At 33.1% G+C, this 20525-nt stretch overlaps 1 protein-coding gene across 11 annotated transcripts in view; it reads left to right on the top strand.

Annotated features, from left to right (window-relative positions):
- ZMAT4 (zinc finger matrin-type 4) overlaps nucleotides 1–20525 on the top strand; it is a 387418-nt gene that overhangs the window by 311470 nt on the left and 55423 nt on the right. For 9 of the 11 annotated variants that reach the window (XR_008553977.1, XM_054700911.1, XM_054700909.1 and 6 more), the window contains one exon: nucleotides 11389–11485. Coding sequence is in view for 10 of the 11 variants with exons in the window: in XM_037526120.2 (XP_037382017.1) it covers nucleotides 11389–11485 (97 nt within the window). In the remaining variant the exon portion in view is untranslated. Of the gene's footprint in view, nucleotides 1–11388; nucleotides 11486–17754; nucleotides 17930–20525 lie in introns of those variants that run through there. The other 2 variants (XM_037526121.1, XM_054700906.1) reach the window with 1 other exon arrangement.

The raw sequence follows: 20525 nt of genomic DNA, 5'->3' as shown, positions 1-20525 counted from the left end.
CTCTTTTCATAGCACACTGGTAATCATTATCAAGCAATCCAAATATACATGAGCTGTATTGTATTTTCTGTGCCTAGGAGAATAGGTAGAATTTATTGAAATGGATCTTACTGGTCATAAACAATAACATCTAAGTAATCAAGTATGAAAGTCAAGGAAATGAAGATTTGAGTTTGCAGAAACCTGTGTGGAAAAGACTTAGAATTGACTGATGGCAGGTTCAATGTAAGTATAGATTTCAATGGTCCACATAGATTATAATGGTTGCCAAATACACATATACAAACACACATGTATACTCAAAACTTTAAAGATATGAAAATAGGGCTGTGACAATCCTATTCTGCTTTGTACTGCCAAAACCACAACAGGGACTTGGGCTTAAGTTTAAGAATGCCATCAAGAAACAGAAAATGCGATCCAGAAAGTAATGTTAGAGATGAAACTGGGAACTCAAGCCCATATTATAATGAAAAACCAAAGAACCATATCAAAGTACCAGTGGACTTATAGGCTTGGTCAACAGAGTTTTAGGGAATGCAATCACTTTTGAATATTGATTTATTTAAAGAAATACAAATGAACTTATGTACAAAAGAGAGCTCAGGCCAGTAGGCAGAATTCTGCCAAATTTGAGAAAGCCTCCAAATGCAAGAAATTTCATGTCACTAGTGGAATTCAGGTAGACACAAACAATTCAGATTGTTAAAAATTTTATGCATATCTCATGGGGTTTTGGACTCAACCAGTGGTTTTTCCAGAAATGTTCACCTCAGAGAATGTTAAAAAAATATGAACTTCTAGGCTTCACTCTAAATTTACTAAATTACAATCACTGGGATAAAGTCTGGAATTTGTATTTTTAACAATTCCCACTTGACTCTCTAGTGACCAGTGTGAGAAGTATTACAATAGATGATCTCTAAAGAGTTGTGACCATTCCTGTCATCTGTCACAGAGACATATGCATAGTGGTTAGAACATAGACTCCTGAACATAATAGGCATAAAACCTGGCATTGTCTCCCACTAGTTCTGTGATTTTGAGTTAACTTCAATTTCCTGTCAGGATAATGACAGAGTCTGCTCATTGGGTGTTGTGAAAAGTAAATGAGTAAATGAAAAAATGGGCAAAGTAAGTACAATAGTGCTTGCATATGGCACATATTATATAAGTGTAAAGTTTTTTTATACTGGAAGATGACAATTTCATTTATAGGACAGTTTGATTAATGGATGCTTAAGAAGCAGAGGAGAGAGAAATAATTCAAAACCAAATACCTTATTGTTTTTACTTCTATCTTATTAATCATCTTTCAAAATAGTTCTAACTTTAATAAGCATTATATTATAAGGCATGTAAATATTTCTTTGAGTGTTGCAAGGTTAACAAAGCATAAATATGAATATGACATTTGCTTTCTAGTGATACAAAGCAATAGAATTATTATCAATAGAATTTTAGGGAGTGAATGAGGATAAAAAAGAAACTGACTAAACTAAAGTTTCTAATTTATTGAGAAATATATCTAACATTTTTGTTTAGATAAATTGAAAAGGACAGATCTTGGGCATACAATCTGAAGTATTTTGGTAAATGAATCTTCCTTGCCATTACCATCCCAATGAAGACACAGTACATTTCCATTACTCTAGAAAATTTCCAGGTACCCATTTCAGTCAGTCCCGATCCTTAGAAGATAACACCAGTCTAAATTCTGTCATTACAGACTAGCTTTGCAGTTCTTCAGCCTGGAAGAAGGAGAGCACACAGAATGTGCCTCTTTGTGTCTGACTTATTTGTCTACACATTATTTTTTTGAGACTCATTTATTTTGTTGCATCAATCAGTAATTTGTTTCCAACTATTATTCCATTCTATGAATTTTTATAATTTGCTTATCAATTCTTGTGTGAATGAACATCTAGATTGGTTTGAGTTTTCTTGCCGTTAGGAATAAAGACATTATGAACATTTTTGTATAAGTCATTTCATTATGATAAGATTTGTGTTTCTTAGGTAACTTAGGAATAGAAATGGTGAAATACATGTTTAACTTTATAAGAAACACAGTTTCCCCCTTAAGTAGTTGTATCATTCTCAAAACTCTTCAGGAATTTCGGTTGTTCCACATGGTCATTTACATTTGGTATTGTTTCATATGATGTTAGCATTTGTAATTGGAGTGAGGATGGCATTTGATAGGTTTTTAATTTGGATTTCCTTGATGACAAATGATATTGAAACTTTTTATGTGTATCATTTTTATATTTTCTTTTATGAGGTGTCTGATTCAGTATTTTGTCCCTTGAAGAAATTGGATTTTTATGTTATTGTATATTATTTATGTTATTTACATTGTTTAATATTTGTTTTCTTAGACAGAAGCTTTGACTTTTTTGTAAAATTGAATTTATCACATTTTTTATGTTTAATACATTTTGTTTCCTAAAAAAAATCTGTGTCTGAAGTTCATGAAGATACTCTATATTTTCCAAAAGTTTTATAATTTTAACTTTTAAATTAAAATCTATATTCAATCCGAACTTCAATATGTGTTGTTATGTAGAAATCAATGTTTCTTTTTTTCTGTTTCAAAGACTTCCGCAGTTGCAGTACCATTTGCTGAAAATCTTTCTTTCCCCATTGAATTGCATTGGTAGTTTTGTTAGTAAAATGACTTTGTGTAAGTTTTGTTTTGAACACTAACTTCTCTTTCATTAATGTAAGTTTACCATCATTATACTAATGCAACACTGATGTGATGACTTCAATTTTGTACCAAATCTTGAAATCTTCCTGTGTCAGTGAGTCCTCAAGACACTTTTTTAAATATGTTTTGACCATTCTAGATACTGAGATTTCCACATAAGTTAAAAATCCCAGTTATCTATTTCTACAAAGACACTTTTAGAATTTTGAGAAAGCACTGAATCTATAGGAAAACTCATGTCTTAACAATATGGAATTTTTTAGTTCATGAATATGGTACATATGTTCATAATTTCTCTCAACAATGTTCTATACTTTTAGTCTTGTACATGATTTAAATAAATTTGTCCTTAAATGTTTTAAAATGAGTTTTATACTCTTATAATCACAATTCAAAAATTTTCATTTTCCAGTTGTTTGTAATTATTTTTAAATATAATTGATTTTTCCCATTGACTTGTATGCTTTGACCTTATCTAATTCACTCATTCCAGTAGTCATTTTGTAAATCCCTTAGAATCTTTTATATAAGTAATCACCTCTCTCCAATACAATGTTGAGTGACATTTTTGACTATTACCCTAGCTTAAGAAACCTCAATACTTTACATTGTATCATCTGTAGTTTTCTGACAGATACTGTTTTTTCCTAGAATTTATTTTTAGATTTAAATAATTTGTAAGTAGAAATTTATTAAGTAGAAAGTAAATTTAAATTTATAAGTATTTTAATTCTTCACAATTCTGTGTATTCTACAAATTTAAATAGCAAATGTTGGTATTACAAGGCAACTTAGAATCTCCATAGTATATTTTCTATTAACAATATTTTTACAGTAAAACTTTGATGTTCAATGTGTTAAATTAGATATTATATGCTCTTCTTAGCTTTCATAAATAATCTATATCATCTTATAAGTGTCTTAATTTTAAAGAAGATAACATACATGTAAAAACATTTCTTAAGATTTTATTAAATTTAATGGCAGATCCAGACAGGGTTTTAGAATAGTTTTAGTGGAAATAGCAAGCATATATTGGAATCCTTGGACTCTGAAGATGGATTTCTAAAAGAGGTTGACAATTTTTATTTTTAAACATAAGTATTTTCATAAACCTGGCTCTAGAAATTTCTTTAACTAGTTATGTTGTTCTAGTTAAAGTCCTAGTGACTGATGCTGTTTTTTAAATTAAGGATATTCTCTTCCAGTTTTGCTGAGAATTTTGAATGGATGTTGAAATTTGTCACATGCTCTTTTTTACATGTGTTAAGATTGCATTGTTTTCTCCTTTTGTCTATTAATATAGCAATTTATTATTTGATTTTCAAATGTTAAACCAATCTCACTTCTGGGGATACACAAACTTAACTATAATATAACCTATATGTGTAATATGTACACACATATATCTATATTGCATTTCTGATATGCTGGTTTTTAAAGGATTTTTGTCATGTTCATACAAATATGTTTTGCAATTTTATTTTCCTTTTAGGTCTGTTAATTTTTTTTTGAAGATTTATTTATTTATGCATGCAAGAGCTGGAGGACAGGCCAGAGATGCAGCGGGGGTGAGAGGATTCACCAGAGACAGAGCGGGGAACAGAACAGGCAGACTGACTGAAATACACTGCTGAGGGGAGCAGAGGGTGAGACAGGAGAGGCCTGCTGCACCATGTGGGTTGCTCCCCGGCTGGCAGGGATTGAACTCCTGCTGCAGAGGCTGCAGATTGCTTCATAGTGTAGTGCTTAACCCCTTGCACCACCAGGGAGGTCCGAGCCTATTAATTTTTTATAGTGTGTGATACTGGTTCAAAAATAATTAAGCATATTTCTTCTCCTCTGTTTTCTGAAAGAAAAAAAAAAAAAAGTCATATAACCAGGGCCTCCCCTGGTGGCACAGGAGGTTGAGTGCAGTGCCATGAAGCTGTCCGCAGCCTCTGCAGTGCAGGTTCAATCCCGGCAGGCATGCCGGCCAGAGAGATTCCCACATGGCCCAGCAGACCTCACCTGTCTCACCCTCCTGCTCCCCTCAGCAGTGTATTTCAGTCAATCCGCCTGTTTTGTTCTCTGCTCTGTCTCTGGTGAATTCTCTCACCCTCTCACCCTCACCAACTGGGCCTGTACCCCAGTTCTTATATGTATGAATAAATAAATTTTTTTAAAAAGTCATAAATCAAAATCATGCAATCCTTAAGTGTGATAGAGTCATCAATGAAACATTCTGAGTCTAGAGTTTTCTTTGTGGAAACTTTTAGACAGCAAACTTAATTTTACTAATAAGTACATGACTGACCTGATTTTCTATTTCTAACACAATATTTTCTATTGTGTTAGTTTTGGTAGGTTAAAATTTTAAAGACAGTACCTATGTCATATACTTTGTCAGTTTTCTTTGTGTAAAATATTTTATAATACTCTTTTCCTTTTAAAACGTCTGTTACTAATACCACTTTCATTTTGGTAATTTATGTTTCTTTTCTTTTTTTAGTCTCAAATTTGCTGTCAGGTAATATTAATACTTCTACTAAACCCTTGTAAGAAGCATATTTAGTTTGGCTATTTTTTTTTCTGTACTTTGTTTCTAGTTCCTTCATTTATATTTCATTGATTTCTAATATCTAGTTATCTCTTCCCCTTTTTTGATTTTGATTTAATTTTCTTGCCTTTTTCTAGTTTCCGATGACTTATATTTTGATGACTGATTCTAAAACTTTCTTTCATTCTATTATAAAACTGCAAACTTCCCACAAAAAATTATTGAACCTAAACTTTCTGATACATTTTCATTATATAAAGTGCTTTTATTATTCAGCTCAAAATATTTTCTAATTTCCCTTTGGGTTTTTTCTTTGATCACAGGTTATTTGGAAGTATTTTGGTCTTTTTATAACTATTGTTACTCTTTATTTCTACTTTAATACAATTATGCTTGAAAAAATTGTCCTTTAAAATGTATTTGTTTTAAATTCAATAACATGTTTAATGGCTCAGCATTTTCTCTATCTTAGCATACTTTCCATATTTGAAAAAAAGTATATATTTTGCAGCTGGTGATTGGAGTGCTCTATAAACACCATTTAGTACAAAATAGTTGGTAGTTTTCTTTAGCTATCTTAAGCTTTACTGATTCTTTTGTCTTATTGTAATATCAATTACAGTAATTGTAATATCAGTAATTATAATCTCAGTAATATCAATTACTGAAAGAGAGTGGTAAAATCTGCTATTATTATGAACTTGTCTATTTCTTCCTTCAGGTCTTTCAATTTTTGCCTTATGTATTCTTAAGCTTTGTTAAGAGCTTAACTACCTTTAGAATTGTTAGGTTGTCCTGTGGATTTCTCCCTTTATCATTATAAACCATCCTCTAATCTGATGATATTTCTTGTTTGTAAGTCTATTTTGCCTGCTATTAACATAGGTACTTCTACTTCCTTATGCTTATAACTAATGTGTGGTATATCTTTTTCCATCATTTTATTTTCTACCTGTAAGTGTATAAAGCATGTCTCCTGAAGACAGTAAATACTTCAAACCTGTTTTCTAGCCAGTCTGACAATTTCTTCCTTTTGAGTTCATAGTTTTACATGTAATGTAATTGTTGATATGATTTGGTTGAGCTTTATCACTTGGACATTTGTTTTGATTTCTTTCATCTGCTTTCTATTTTTCCTATTCCTCTTTTTCTGCCTTCTTTTGGGTTAATCAAATACTCTTTATTGTCCTATTTTATTACTTTGTAGGCTTGTTAGCTTTGTATCTTTGTATTTGTTTCTAGGGAAAAAACGTATACATCCTTAAATTATTGCTATTTATTTAAAATTAACATCTGTCATCACAAGTAAAATATAATGCTTTTGCAACAGTACTATTATACTCCTATTCATGTTGTGCTACTGTTGTCATGTATTTTATATGTATATACATTATAAACACCACAGTATTATAATATACAATGTTAGTTTTCACTTTAAATTATTAGCTATCTTCAAATAAATTTAGATGAATAAAAAAAGATATAGATCCACATATTAAAACTTACTGTGTTCTTCATTTTGTCCTGCACGTATGAGTTTACAGCTGGTATCATTTTCCACTCACCTGAACTTTATAACTGCATTTTTTGTTATGCAGGTCAGTTAGAAAACTATTTTTAGTTTTTGTTTATGAAGAGTGTTCTTATTTAACTTTCAGTTTTGAAGGATATTTTTGCTGGATATAGAATTCTGAGTTAATGGTTACTTTGTTTTATTTGTTTTTTCTCTCACCACTTTTTGTTTCTTGAACAGTCCAAGCCCATTTATATCCTGGGCCTATATAGCTGCTCATACTCTTCCTTGACAACTCTTGAATCCGTTCTTCACATCACAGCTGAATTCTAATTGCTGTGCTTTCATTTCCTTCTTCTGTGAAAACTCTGCTGACCTCTCTGTCCAAAATTTTGCTTCTTCCCTGTTTCTCTTTCATTATTGTGTTTCTATCCTATGCAACACTTTCACAATATTTATGTTTTTATTTGTTTACTTGTTTCTTGTCTTTTTACATGACTAGTTCCATAAGCTAATTTATTCTATTTTATTCCCTGCTACATTCTTGGCATTCAGCAATATAACTGGCACCATAATTAAGGCATAATGATGTTTCTCTAACTAGAATGCATGCAGCTGAATTCACAGGGACATCTAAAGTCTGGCTTTGCTACACTTGAAGACACATTGCCTAGTTTTATAATACTAAACTGTTTAGCATCTATTTACACACTGTGGTAGGACAATATAAATACAAAAGTCACACATCTTCCAAAGTTTTACCAGATTCTCTGAATTAGAAATAATCTCTTCTTCTAGTCCCTATACCATTCTGCTTCATCCTGACTGATACTTTTATGATATAACTTGCACTGTTGCTGTTTATGTACTTAATTTCTCTCTCAACTCCAGTGTCAGCTCCTTGCAGGCAGGGATGATATTTCCTAATACATATTGGTAGTCCACAAATAACTTTCATGTCTACAAAGGTCTTAGGATGTTCTTAACATGGTATTACTCTGAAAATGAATTAAATATGAAAGTTAATATTATTGTTTAATAAGATTCTCTAGTTCTCTAAATAAAAAAGAGTCGTATAATACCAAAGTAATTAGGATTTCAACTAAGTATTAATAAAGGAGTGTGTTTCCACCAAGGACACTGTGTTATGTGTGGGGGAGGAAGACTCTGCCCCTTCTCTGCCTTTGTTCTTGTTTGCATGCACTGCCTTCTAGTTTATGTTCCCTGTAGTTTGCATCACAATAAAATGCCAAATATTTCCTGCCCACGCCACTGTTTGGCTGCAGAACATGAGAACTGTAATGGAAAGCAGCAGATCAGAATGTTTTTTAGATTTGTTGGTGATCTTTAAAATGCCCATCTTAAGAAAAAAATATTTATGGCTGTTACCAAGCTAGAGCTCCCTTTGTTCTGTGATCTTTGATTAGTCTGTAGTCTGAAGAGGACCTACATAAATAGTGGTTACCATTTTTTTAAGACAAGATTGATTTGGAGAATTGTGGAGAGAATAAAGCCTGAAGCTTGTTTTTGTATTCTGATTCCATGCATAAAAGGAAAATGGAGCAGCCCTGGATAAATATTCAAACAACTCACAAGCTGGTTGCCATAATTTATAGCCTCTGGACTTGGGGACTAGGTAATCTTTCTGAATCATGCACACCTGTGAAATAGAAAGCCAATGTAAGCACAGTTCTTCTTTACCAAATAGCGTTTTTTGAAAGACTTGGTATTTTTCTGACAAATTCAAGTTACCAAAAGAAATTTGAGTCTGTGGGCAGTATTTTTTTTTAAATGTGTGTGTATTTGGGGGTGGGAATTATGAGCCTGAAAATTTTGTTGATCCCAGACTCTATTAAAAGCCTATAAAATCTTCAGATGCTATGCCTAGGAATCTGCATTTTAGAATAATCACCAGAGGATGCACCCATGTTTGGAATTTTGAGAATGATTGCTTATGGTGGTAGACATACAACAGTCATCTATTTCATCTCTGAAATATCTATGCCTGGAAAGTTTTGAGTCCCTTAGATTGCTACCCAAGAATATACCAGAAATAGGTGATTTCATTTTTGTTTTCCAATTACTGAATTGACTCTTAATTGAACAGTTAAGTAGGGTCATCTCCAATTATGTGATTGGGTTATTTTTTTTATTTTTGTTGAGGTGTATGTTTTTCTGTGTGTGAGAGAGAGAGACAGAGAGATAGCAAGATAGAGATAGAGAGACAGAGAGAGGAAAGAGGGAGAGAGGGAGAGGTTCTTTTCTGCTTTTGGTATCAGAATAATGTTGGCTGCATAAAACATGTTTGAAAGCATAGTCTGTTCCTCAAAGTTTTGTTCGAGTTTGAGAAGGATAGATTTAGTTTCATTTTGGTGAAGGTAGAACTCACTAGTGAAACCATCTGGTACTGGCCTTTTTTATAGGGAAGGGAGAGATTTATAGGGAGGGGAAAATACTCAGGTATTTTCCTTGCTTGTAATTGGTCTGTTCAGGTTTTCTATTTCTTCCGATTCAATCTTGGGAGGTTGTATATTCGTAAGAATTTGACCATTTCTTCTAGGTTATCCAATTCTTTGACATAAAGATGTTCATGGTAGTCTCTTATGGTCCTTTATCTTTCTGAGATGTCTCTTATAATTTCTCCTTTGTTTCTGATTCCAGTTATTAGAGTTTTCTAATTTTTTTTTTTTTTACTCAGTGAGTCTAGCTAGAAGTTTCCCTACTTTTCTTTTCAAAGAACAAGTTTTTGGTTTCATTTCTCTTTTCATATTGTTTTTTTAAATTTATATTTAATTTATTTCACTCTTAGATTTATTATTTATTTCTTACTAGTGGCTCTTGGTTGCATTTATTCTCCTTTTTCTAGTTTCTTAAGGTGTGAGATTTGACTTTTTATTTGAGGTCTGTCATGTTTCTTGACAGGCCTGTATTGGAACTCTCAGTACAATATGGCAATCTCTAAGAAACTTTTTACCTGTTTATTTCCTCTCCAATCTCCTTTGTAAACTGGTTGTCGATGGTCAGCTTAGGTATGGAAGCTGATTCTAGACCATTTTTTTGGAATGTGGTTGTAGTTGGCATCTGTGTTTCAAGTCTTCATCTGGGTTATTGGAACACAAAGGTCTCCATTTTAATATCTCTAGAATTATGATAATAGTTAACTTTTGTTGCTTACTTATTATATGCCAGGCAGTCTCTCATGCATGCTTTATCTCACATAGTCCTTGCTATAAACCTATAAAGTATCAGTAGTTCAGAGAAGTGAATACTTTATATAAAGTCACATTTGTAGCAAGATTAAAGGCTCTTCCAATACTGTGCATTGTTTTCATCTTAGTAAAGTAGGAAAATGCTAGATCTTAGAAAAAAAATATTATGCATTCACTTTGGAGGGGAAATTCTGCACTATTTTAATATCCTGGCTTTATATTGGTAAAACAGAAATTTGTAATAAACTAGTAACAACTAAGACTTTTTAGGCATTTTAAACTATCTTATTTACTTAGTTGATATAATAACCCACTGGTGTGAATGAGCTTGTCTCTATTTAGTAGATGGGGAAACTGAGGTGAGGAACAAATGATTATTTCCTGTAGATCATATTGTCATGATTAATAGGGTACAAGAGCTAAACCCAAAGTTCAAATCATGAGTCTGAGTTTACTTTTTCTTTACTGGGACATTCTAGCAAAAAGGAATATACTCCACCGTGGGTCTGTGACTTGAGGCAAATGTTTAAAATCCTTTGGTTAAAGCTGCTTTCTAACATATTTCACTCTAGATGAGTCAATATTACAGATTGAGGTATTTTACAAAAGTTCTTGAAAGCAAAGAGCATCTTATCCATCATGGAGTCCCTAGTGTCAAGTCCAAAGGATACTCTGTAAATGAATGAACTATATAAAAACAAATGAATGAAAACCTTAGATTTTCTTGTGGGAAAGTAAGTTTTCATGTGAATTAAATCATTATAGTATCCTTTTCCTGGGTATTTACATTTATTTTACATTATGCTTCTTTTTCTTTTACTGAGGTACCATTGGTTTATAATACTCAACATAATTCAAGGTAGAGGATTACACCTTTTCAAATGTATGGTAGCAGATTACACCCACCACCAATGCATTCCAAATCCTTGACCATCATCATTTTTTTAAGATAATCCTGAAAAACTAACCCAAATGAATGTTTAAAGTTGAATTTCTGGTGCTGCCATTGGAGTAGTGGTAGAAGAACAATTGGGACAGATTTTTTTTTTTTTTTGAAGTCTCAAGTCCATTGCAGAAATGATAGTCCCACATGGTTATATGCCTTAAAGAAAAAGAACGCTTCTCTGTTTGAGCTGTAAAATGTCCAGAAACATTTTACCTCCAATCAAGGAAAAATATACTAATAATTTTAATCATCCAGAAATAAAGCAGGCTGCTTCTAACATCTCACACTCCTACTTCTGCAAGGGACCTATAGGTTGGACTCTGGATGGAGGAATTGAAGTGTTGGTGGTGGTTTGGATCAGATGGTCTCTCCTAATGCTCAATCCCTGAACTCTTATCTTAGAGAGTATAGGATTCATTCAAGTGGTTGATGACAAGACTGCAGCTAACTAGTCTCTGTTGTCCACAGGTCTGAGGCGCAATTACAGATGTACAATCTGCAGTGTCTCCCTAAACTCAATAGAACAGTATCACGCCCATCTGAAAGGATCTAAACACCAGACCAAGTAGGTACTTTCATAATTTCACCCTTTAGTCCTTTTGACTATAATTTTTAGTGTGATGAAGTATTTTACTTATTTCAAAACAAGTGAATGGATGCTACATTTCTGTAACGCCAATGTTCCTTGATATTTCTGCTGCTTAGGCCTCTAGTGATTGCTTTGCACTATGTAAAGAATGGCTTCTTCTCCTTTTTTTTTTTTTTTTTGGCATGAGTAGTGATTGACTTTTTTCTTCTTTTTAATTTTTTTCTTATTTTTCAAGGATGGTTCTGCACACTTTTTCAAACTTCAGGAATTTTTTTAGCTCTATACTAAGTGTTTTTAAATATACAATATTTACAGATAATATTATTATCTCTTTGTAGGATGTGTCAGACTTTGGCATTATGAGGATAAATTCTATTAATGCCTTTTACCACTTACCATGACTGGATAAATATTGTCAATTAGCATAGAGATCTAACAAATCTTCTAATATATTAAGTCATTCATATACATAACTATTTCCAATAAAAGGGAAACTTATTGAATTTTTTTAATCAAAAATTTTCATAACTTTAAGCTGGAAAAAAAGCCAGTGAGTTATAATTTCACTTTTATTTATACCGTGCATTTCTTTAAAAACCAATGACAGCTTTTGGGGCATTTCTAAATTAGCTGCTAGGACTGCTAATAAAATTCTCTTAAAATTAGAAAAAGCAAAGAGTATTTCAAAAATATGTAATTTTCCTGAGCATAATTGTTTCATTTCTCTCATATTCGTTAGGAGAATCATTTTACAGATTTTACTGTATCAAGCCCTCATGAGTAATGAAATATTCATTCAACAGACATTTATTGAGCACCCACTGCGTGTAAGACTCTGAAGTATGAACTAGGGAAGAAAAGAGGAATCCTATGTAGGTCTTCCTCTGTGGAGCTCCCTCCCAGTCCAGGAAAGTAAACAAAGCACTTGTTCCCTAATACAACACAAAGTGTGTACATGGAGCTCAGAGGACCAGGAGGGAGCAGCCAGCCAGGCTTCTCAGGGAAATTGTGCAAAGGCTGAGCACGTATAGATGAGGTTGCAGTCTGATTGTGCTGTTAGTCTAACCAAGATGCTTACTTGATACATTCGGAAGCCTTTATAAACATTTTTTGATTAAATGTAATATGTGCTTTTTAAAAATGAGTAATGATTTTCCAGGCAGGGATATGAAGATGGAACATTCCAGGCAAGGAAATGTCTTTGCAAAAATATTGTCAGGACAAAGGTCACATGGGATCAGAGTTTGAGGACAAAATGTAACCCAGAGTTATTACTGACTCTCAGTCTCCCTCAGTATTTGATGTCTCATGAGTTAAAACCACTTTCACTAGTTGCTTTACACTGATCTGCCTTGGAGGCCTTTTTAATCAAGGTAATTCTTCAAAAAGAATAGTTTCCATGATTTGTTATGGAGTACCAAGAGCACGTGTATTGGACACTCACCACACTCTCTCCTAGTATTTCATCATCTTTCCACAAGCATATGTTTTTAGAGGCACGGTATTCATTCTAATTATCATGCATCTGGTACAGACAGAAACATTACAAGTAGTTGCAACAATAAATGATAATCTTTTGGGAACATTTATTAATCTCATTAAATAGAAAAAGTAGACAATCATGACTTTAAGGGGCATGAATCATTAATAGCTAATAACTTAACAAATAACTGATACGTATTGTATCTCCAGCTTCAGGAGGATATCTGTCTCTTCATTTATTCATGTAACATTTCATGTGCCAGAGTCTGAGTTATGCATTTTCACATCAATTATCTCATTTAATCCTTTTCATTGCCTTTAAGATGAAATATCATTATTGACACACTATTGTATATGAGAAAGCTAAGACTAAAGAGACTGAGTGATTGACTCTTGCCCACAAATGACAGTGCCAGGACTGAACCTGGCAGTGTGTGACCCTTGCCTCTGCTTATCCATCTGACCCAGTAACCCCAGACACTGAGGAAGAGGTGTGCACATGGAAAGTGCCGTGATGGATGCTGAGAAAGAGGGCATCGCTTCCCTGATATGATTTAATAAATACATGTGATGCCAGAAGGGTACATCTCCTGCTCTGCTGACTTCTTTACTCCAAACAAGACATAATATGTTCTAGGTGGGAGCACAAGCTTTGCTTTCTAAAATGAGGGCAATGTGAAAAAAAGAAATGCAATCCATCCTAATATTCATTCATCAAAAAGGTTAAGAAAGATTTACCAATTCCTAACAAAAATGATCCAAATTAAAGGGAAATTAAAAAATAATGTCAGTAATGAAAGATATCCTATAGGTATTAAAAATAAACTTAGAGAATAGCATGGACAATCTTATATCAAATATGTTTTTTAAGTGTAGATAAAATAAAGTCATTAACAACTTACTAAAACTAATATAAGAAGAAATTCTTTAAAAAACACCAATAGCATGCTATTAAAGAAATTCAATTCCTAGTAAAAAACTCCCCGGTATAAATCCCTAGGCCCAGATCATTTCACCAGTAAATTCTTTCTGATGTGCAAGCAAGAAATAAAAGCAATCTGCCACAAACTTGTTCAGGGATAAGATAGAGGGGAGACCTCTCAACTTGCCTAATGAGGTCAGCATAACCTTAATACCAAGTCTGAGAAAATTATGGAACAATCTGTTTCATAAACAAAGACACAAACACACACATACACAATATCCAAATTAGGTATAGTGATGCTCCCTTATCCACAGGGATATATTCAAAACCCCCAATAGATACCTAAAACTGCAGATATATTTTTCCTATATACACATACCCATGATAAAGTTCAAATAAAATTAGGCACAGAAAAAGATTAGCAACAATAATAATCAAATAGGACACAATGTATATAATGAAAGATGTGACTGTGGCCTCTCAAAATATCTTATGTATTATTTTCAGACAGTGGTTGACCACAGGCCACTTAAAGTGTGGAAAGCTAAACCATGGATGGGATGGGGTGGAGGGGAAGCTTATACTATGAGGACAGAGAAACAGGCATGTGGAACAGGCCTGTTCCGGGTATTTTCTCATTTTTTGTCTTTGAGATAATTAAAAACATCCAAATATGAATATGGATTTGCCCAGGTCTCCTTTTAATTTTTGTTTTCTGCTTTTATATTTTAAAGATATATGAATGGATATTTATAAATATAGGATTTTTTATATATTCCTGTTGAATAGACCCTTTTAATCGCCATTTGTCATCAGGAAATATCCTTTCTGTTACTAGTAATACTTTCCTCAACTGTATCAGCTCTTGAAAGTTTTCAACATAAATATTAAGGTGACAGTAATTTTCAAGGTCTTGTATGTGTATTTTTAGTAATCATTTCCAGAGAAGTGTTGAGATGAGTCAATATTATTAAATTGTGTAGTGGAGAGAACACTGAATTGTGAGTCAGGAGATTTTATTTCTAGTGCAACCCTGTCACTGAGTGACCTTGGACTCTGAAAATCTTCTTTGAATCTCAGTCTGCTAATGGATAAGTGATTCCTTGCCATGCTTTGCTCATGGTCCTGGGGTTCTTTCCTACTGATCCCGAATTGAGTCATAGAATTCTTTTCAATATAGGTCCTAGTAACATTTTATGAGAGCTGTTAGTTGCTTTGTATAATCGGGTGAGTAATGCTCCTCCCCAAATTACTAACATACAAAATCTCAGAGCATGGCCTTATTTGAAAATAGGTTGTTTGAAGATATAAACAGTGAAGGATCGGAAGATTAAATCATTCTGGGTTTAGGGTGGGTTTTAAATCCAAACCTGCAATATCTTTATGTGAGGAAGTGAAGGAAGCTTTGGATGTACAGAAGAGAAGGCTATATGAACAGAGAGGCAGCAGTTAAGGTTATGTTTTCACAAGGCAAGGAACTGCAGAAACTATCAGGATCTAGAAGAAGCAAGGTTTCTTTAAAACTTTTTGAAGGAGGGTGCCCTGCTGATATCCTGATTTCTCATCTCTGCCCTCTAGAACTATGAAGGAACAGATTTATATTGTTTGAAGCCATCTAATTTGCAGGACTTGTTTTAGGATCACCTTAGGGCTTTAATATAGTGTGAAATTTGTTTGCCTTGTTCCACAAATAATCCCTTCATTACATTTCACTGGGCAAATGCTTAATAGTAAGCATTTGAGTAGTGATGATGGTGATGATAGTGATGAAATCACAACTGATAATTAGAGTGAAAGTTCTGTGTGATAGGAATATAGTAACAATTTAAAATGCTTTGAAAGTGTTATAATATCAGATATATACGGTGTCTCTGTTATTTGGTAAGTATTTGCATCTCTAATTTATAGGCTAGACTTGTCAGGGACTTGTCTGAGACCCCATCAAATATTGGTGGGTAGATCTAAAAGAAAAAAATAGTTTGTCTTCTGTTATTATTATTGCCATTATAAAAATTTCTTAAATTATGTTGTTATTGACTTATTGCTCTTTGCAAGTAGTAAAGAGGCTTTTTTCCCTTTTCTTGATAAATGGTATAAATAACATAATTGCAGTGAAATCTTGCTCCATTGTTAAATAGCAAGAGAAATATTAAGGATCTAATGTGATTAAAGATTTAGAAATACAAATTCTCAGGACTTCCAGGGAATTTAGTCTGTCAATTAGTACAAATAATTAAAATGAAATTTAAAGACATAGGAGTACATGCTATAGACTAATGAGCAATTCCCCCATAATGTACTTAAATTTAAGCTCAGGGAACATTCCAGACCTTGGGACATTATATTACCTATAAATAAAGGATATGAAAGTTTTCATTACTTACTTTGATACTTCAGTTGCTTGAAAATGAGACACAAGTGTCTAAGAGAATAAATCAGATTAACCTAAATTAACATTAATTTCTAATTTTCTTCTTCCTTTGAGAAGAATGGTGATGCCGTTCCTTTTTCATCATTTTTTCCAACTTGTATGAATTCTCCAGACAAAGACCTTATATTATCATTTCCTTAATATATTAATTTATTTGTAAAATGATTGAAAGGATATTGAGACTAATTTTCAGGGGCAGAATATATTTACTTTAAATTCTATGGGATTCAGTTCCTGCATTCGGGATAGTACTTAATTATCTTAGGAATGAACAATAATAAATAAAAATAATTTTGCAAGGTATGCTAATCACCACAAGCTTTTGTATTTATAATAAATAAAAGTAGCTTAAAGACTCAAGAAGATGTTCTCTTTTGAAACAAGCAAACCAACGACAAATCAATGCATGAACTTTTCAAAGGCTAACAATACAGATATCCTTTGTGGAATTTTCAATGTACTTAACTGGAATTAAACACTACATACAACAACCACTGGGATTGGCACTTGGAATTGTACTATTTCAGGAAAGAAAGTTTTCTTAAAAATCTATCATCAGCAAAGTTCTGAATGAAAAGGGCATAGGAAAGTACTGGAAATACAGCTGTCCTTTCCCAGCATGCCAAGTTATTTCTCTTCAGCTGATAATCATTTGTAGGCTTCTTGAAAAGACTTGAGATAAAAAATAAAATCTAGAACCAAAAACTACGCTTTTGCTCACCGCACTTTATGATTCTGGGTATGCAAATAGGAAGTGGGGTTTTGAAGTGTCCTCAAATCTTTCTAGCCAGGAGCAACCCTATGTACTGGAAACAGGACCTGCTGCAGCAGCAGGGATGAGGATGTGGCAAGGTATAGGGGTCAAAAGATGTTCTCTATTTAGCCTGGTTTTCAAGTCTACTACTGTCAATATCCTGCCTTGACTGAGGAAGGCCTCTGATGAAACAAAAAACTACATAGCTGTTTCTATATATATAGCACTAATGCTCAGGCAATTCTAATAACTCTATTTTTCCTAAGTCTCATTTGCATGTTTTTGCTATGCATGCCATACCTAGGGATACATTATATTTACAATATGTGAATAGATGAGGTCTTTTGCAGGCTTGAAAAGAACTAAATGGGGACCACTTTCATTCTTTCATATTACTTCTGGAATAACTAATGGCACCTAATATCCTTTAACTTGCTCATATGAAAATGTTCTAAGTTTTGATTTGCTGATAATCATTTGTGGGCATCCTAACCCCTTCCTTCTTGAGGGACTTGTAATCATTATTTTGTCTTGCTTGAAATTGGCATGATTTATGACTGTCTCTAGAGTGCTTCTGAACTGATGATTTAATGTCTCACGTATAATTGTGAATCCCATTGAACACCTCGATGTTCTTTATCATGCTGCTTCAGATAGTCATCCAGGACCAGTCACCAATGTGGAAGGACTTGGCATGCCTTGGTTCTAAGATGCTCATTTGCAACAAGAAAGAAAATAATTGGAAAGAGGATGGTGAACCCAGCAGGCCTTGTCTGGGAGGCAGAAAGTCAAACTTCAGCCTTGCTTCTCATACTTTGTGTGCCTTTTAACAGCTTCCAAAAATTATTTTTAAATAAAAATATTTTTAAATAAATAAAATTTAAATAATTTTAAATAAATAATTTAAATAAATAACTGTTGAGCTTCAGTTTAAATATAATAAAATGAGTAGATTTCAAATATGATGAGTTTTAACACTCACGTATACCATGTAACCACCAACCAAATCAAGACTTAGAACATTTTCATAACCACCCAAAGTTCTCCTGAGACCCTTTACAGCCAACTCTACCCCCAACCAACTCTTTCTAATTTCTATCACTGGAGCTTAGCTTTTCCTGTTCTAGAAGTTAAAGGAATAATATAGCGTATGCATTTTTTTTTTTTTTGATCTGTCTCCTTCAACTCAACTAATGCTTTTGAGATTCACTCACATTGTTGCATTATCAGTACTTCTAGTCTATGGTAGCTGGGGGTTCTACACAGTTGATTTAAAACAACCAGGACAGAAAATGCATACACACTATATAATTAGGCCCAGCACTATTGTGTCTGTCCTGAAAATGTATATATGCTTTGCCCTTGCTGTTACACTCTAAACAATGCAGTATAACAATTATCTCCATAGCCTTTACATTATATTAGATACTATAGGTAATCCAGAGGTGATTTAAAATATATGGGAAGATGTGACAGGTTATATGCAAATGTTACTCCATTTTATACAAGGGACTTGAATATCTGTGGATTTTTGTATCTTTGAGGGACCTGGAACCAATCCTTCATGGATACAGAGGGATAACTCTAGTTATTTCTTTCCCTGTGTTCTCACTGAGTTTCACTGTCCTCATTTGAACATTGAGGGGTTGGAATATAGGATAATCAAATTCTTTATAAGTTCTAACATTCTCTGATTTTATGACTTCAAGGTTCACTCCTTTAACTTTTTCATATTTTTCACCATCCTGATTATATGGAGCTCATTTTTCTTTCCCATTTGCATTTTTAATTTTACCACTATAAAAATATATGCATCCTTTCTATTCAGTCATCTATATGCAATGGCTCATGCTAGATTTTGGCTAATATGAGAAATAACTGATTATATCTAACTTTGAGTCATGGTACTTGAAAAATATTCCACCTCTCAGAATTGGAAGGGTTTTCTCCAAACGAAATGATGTTCATGCATAGGGTGACACGACTTTAAATGTTAAACCCTGTTATTTAAGTTAGAACTTAATGATCAATACTTTGAAGACTTTTTAAAATTTTTCTTCTCTAGATGTGGTACATATACACCATGGAATATTACTCAGCATTCAAAAAAGATAAACACATGCAATTTGCAGCAACATGGATGGAGCTGGAAGGGATCATGCTCAGTGAAATAAGCCAGAAAGAAAAAGAAAAATACCAGGTGGTCTCACTCATAGCAGGAGTCTAGAAAACTTAAATAAGGGACCAGAAAAAAGAATATAAGAAAGAAAATATCAAAATAAACATAAAACTATGAACCAGAGACACTCTATGGGGGGTGGGGGGTGGGGAAAGGAGGGTTTGGGGTCAAAATAAGGGGGTTGTAATTGTATGGGAATATAAAAATAAAATTTAAATAAATAAATAAATTTTTTCTTCTCTGAGTTAGTATTTTCTAGACATTCTACTTTATATTGAGAATAGCCAGATCTATGGAGTAACCAGAATCTGGACCTCGGTTCAAATATAAATTTATGAGTTGTTTATGGTCATATCTAGCTATCATTCTTAACAGTCCTTAACAGCAAATAGGAAATGTGTGTGTTTTCTATAGCTTTTAGGGTCACAGAAATATCTCAGTCCATTTCATGCTGAGTCGTCAAATACAAATCAAAATCTATAAAGTTAGCTTTCAGCAATGGTGATATTTCAAGCTCAGGATACAATTAGTTCAAAGTTCTACCCACAGCCCTGGTGCCATTATACTTTTCAGAGATATATCTGTCTATTCTCTTCCTTATTTAAGTGCCCTTTCTTCTAAAGACACCTAACAGGATAACCTAACATGTGCACTTTACTTTTTTTTATTTCTAAAACTGGCTACTGAATTTATTTCCGCTCTGAAAAAAAAAAAATTGTAATAGCATGAAATAGATGTTTCAAACTTCTAATTTTATTTCTTAGATAATGGATAACACTTAAATAATAATTCAGTTTTTTAACATCCTTTCAGTGCTAAGTAAGATAAAATATAGGCTATGATTTTCGTGGCCAGACAACTTACTCATTTAGAATGTAGGTATCCTTGAGAAGCTATATCAGAAAGGTCACTAAGTCTGTGTCATAAATTGATTTATCTGGGTTTTAAAGAGTTTCTCATTTAAAATCTAGCTTTAGGTCAGTATAATTCCTCAGGGCAACTGAGTATGGGGAGCTTCATATTTTCCCACTGCTTCCATTTCTAGAAGGTTTTGAAACCAATTGTATAGATATCTATTTCTTAGTCTTGAGCCACATGCCATAATTGTATTATTGCATATTATATAAGAGTCCTGAAGGAAACAATGTGCTTCCCATAGAAAGGAGAAACCAGGTCAAAGTGTAATCTGAAAGTATGTAAGCTTTCATGTTAGCCAGAGAATCTAAAAGCCAACTTCTACTGTTC

This window comes from Talpa occidentalis, unplaced genomic scaffold, assembly GCF_014898055.3.
Source record: "Talpa occidentalis isolate TD23 unplaced genomic scaffold, MPIMG_talOcc4v2.1 talOcc4.4, whole genome shotgun sequence".
Classification (NCBI taxonomy): Eukaryota; Metazoa; Chordata; class Mammalia; order Eulipotyphla; family Talpidae; genus Talpa; species Talpa occidentalis.
The sequence above is the reverse complement of the archived record's forward strand: the minus strand, read 5'-3'. Positions and strand labels throughout refer to the sequence as shown.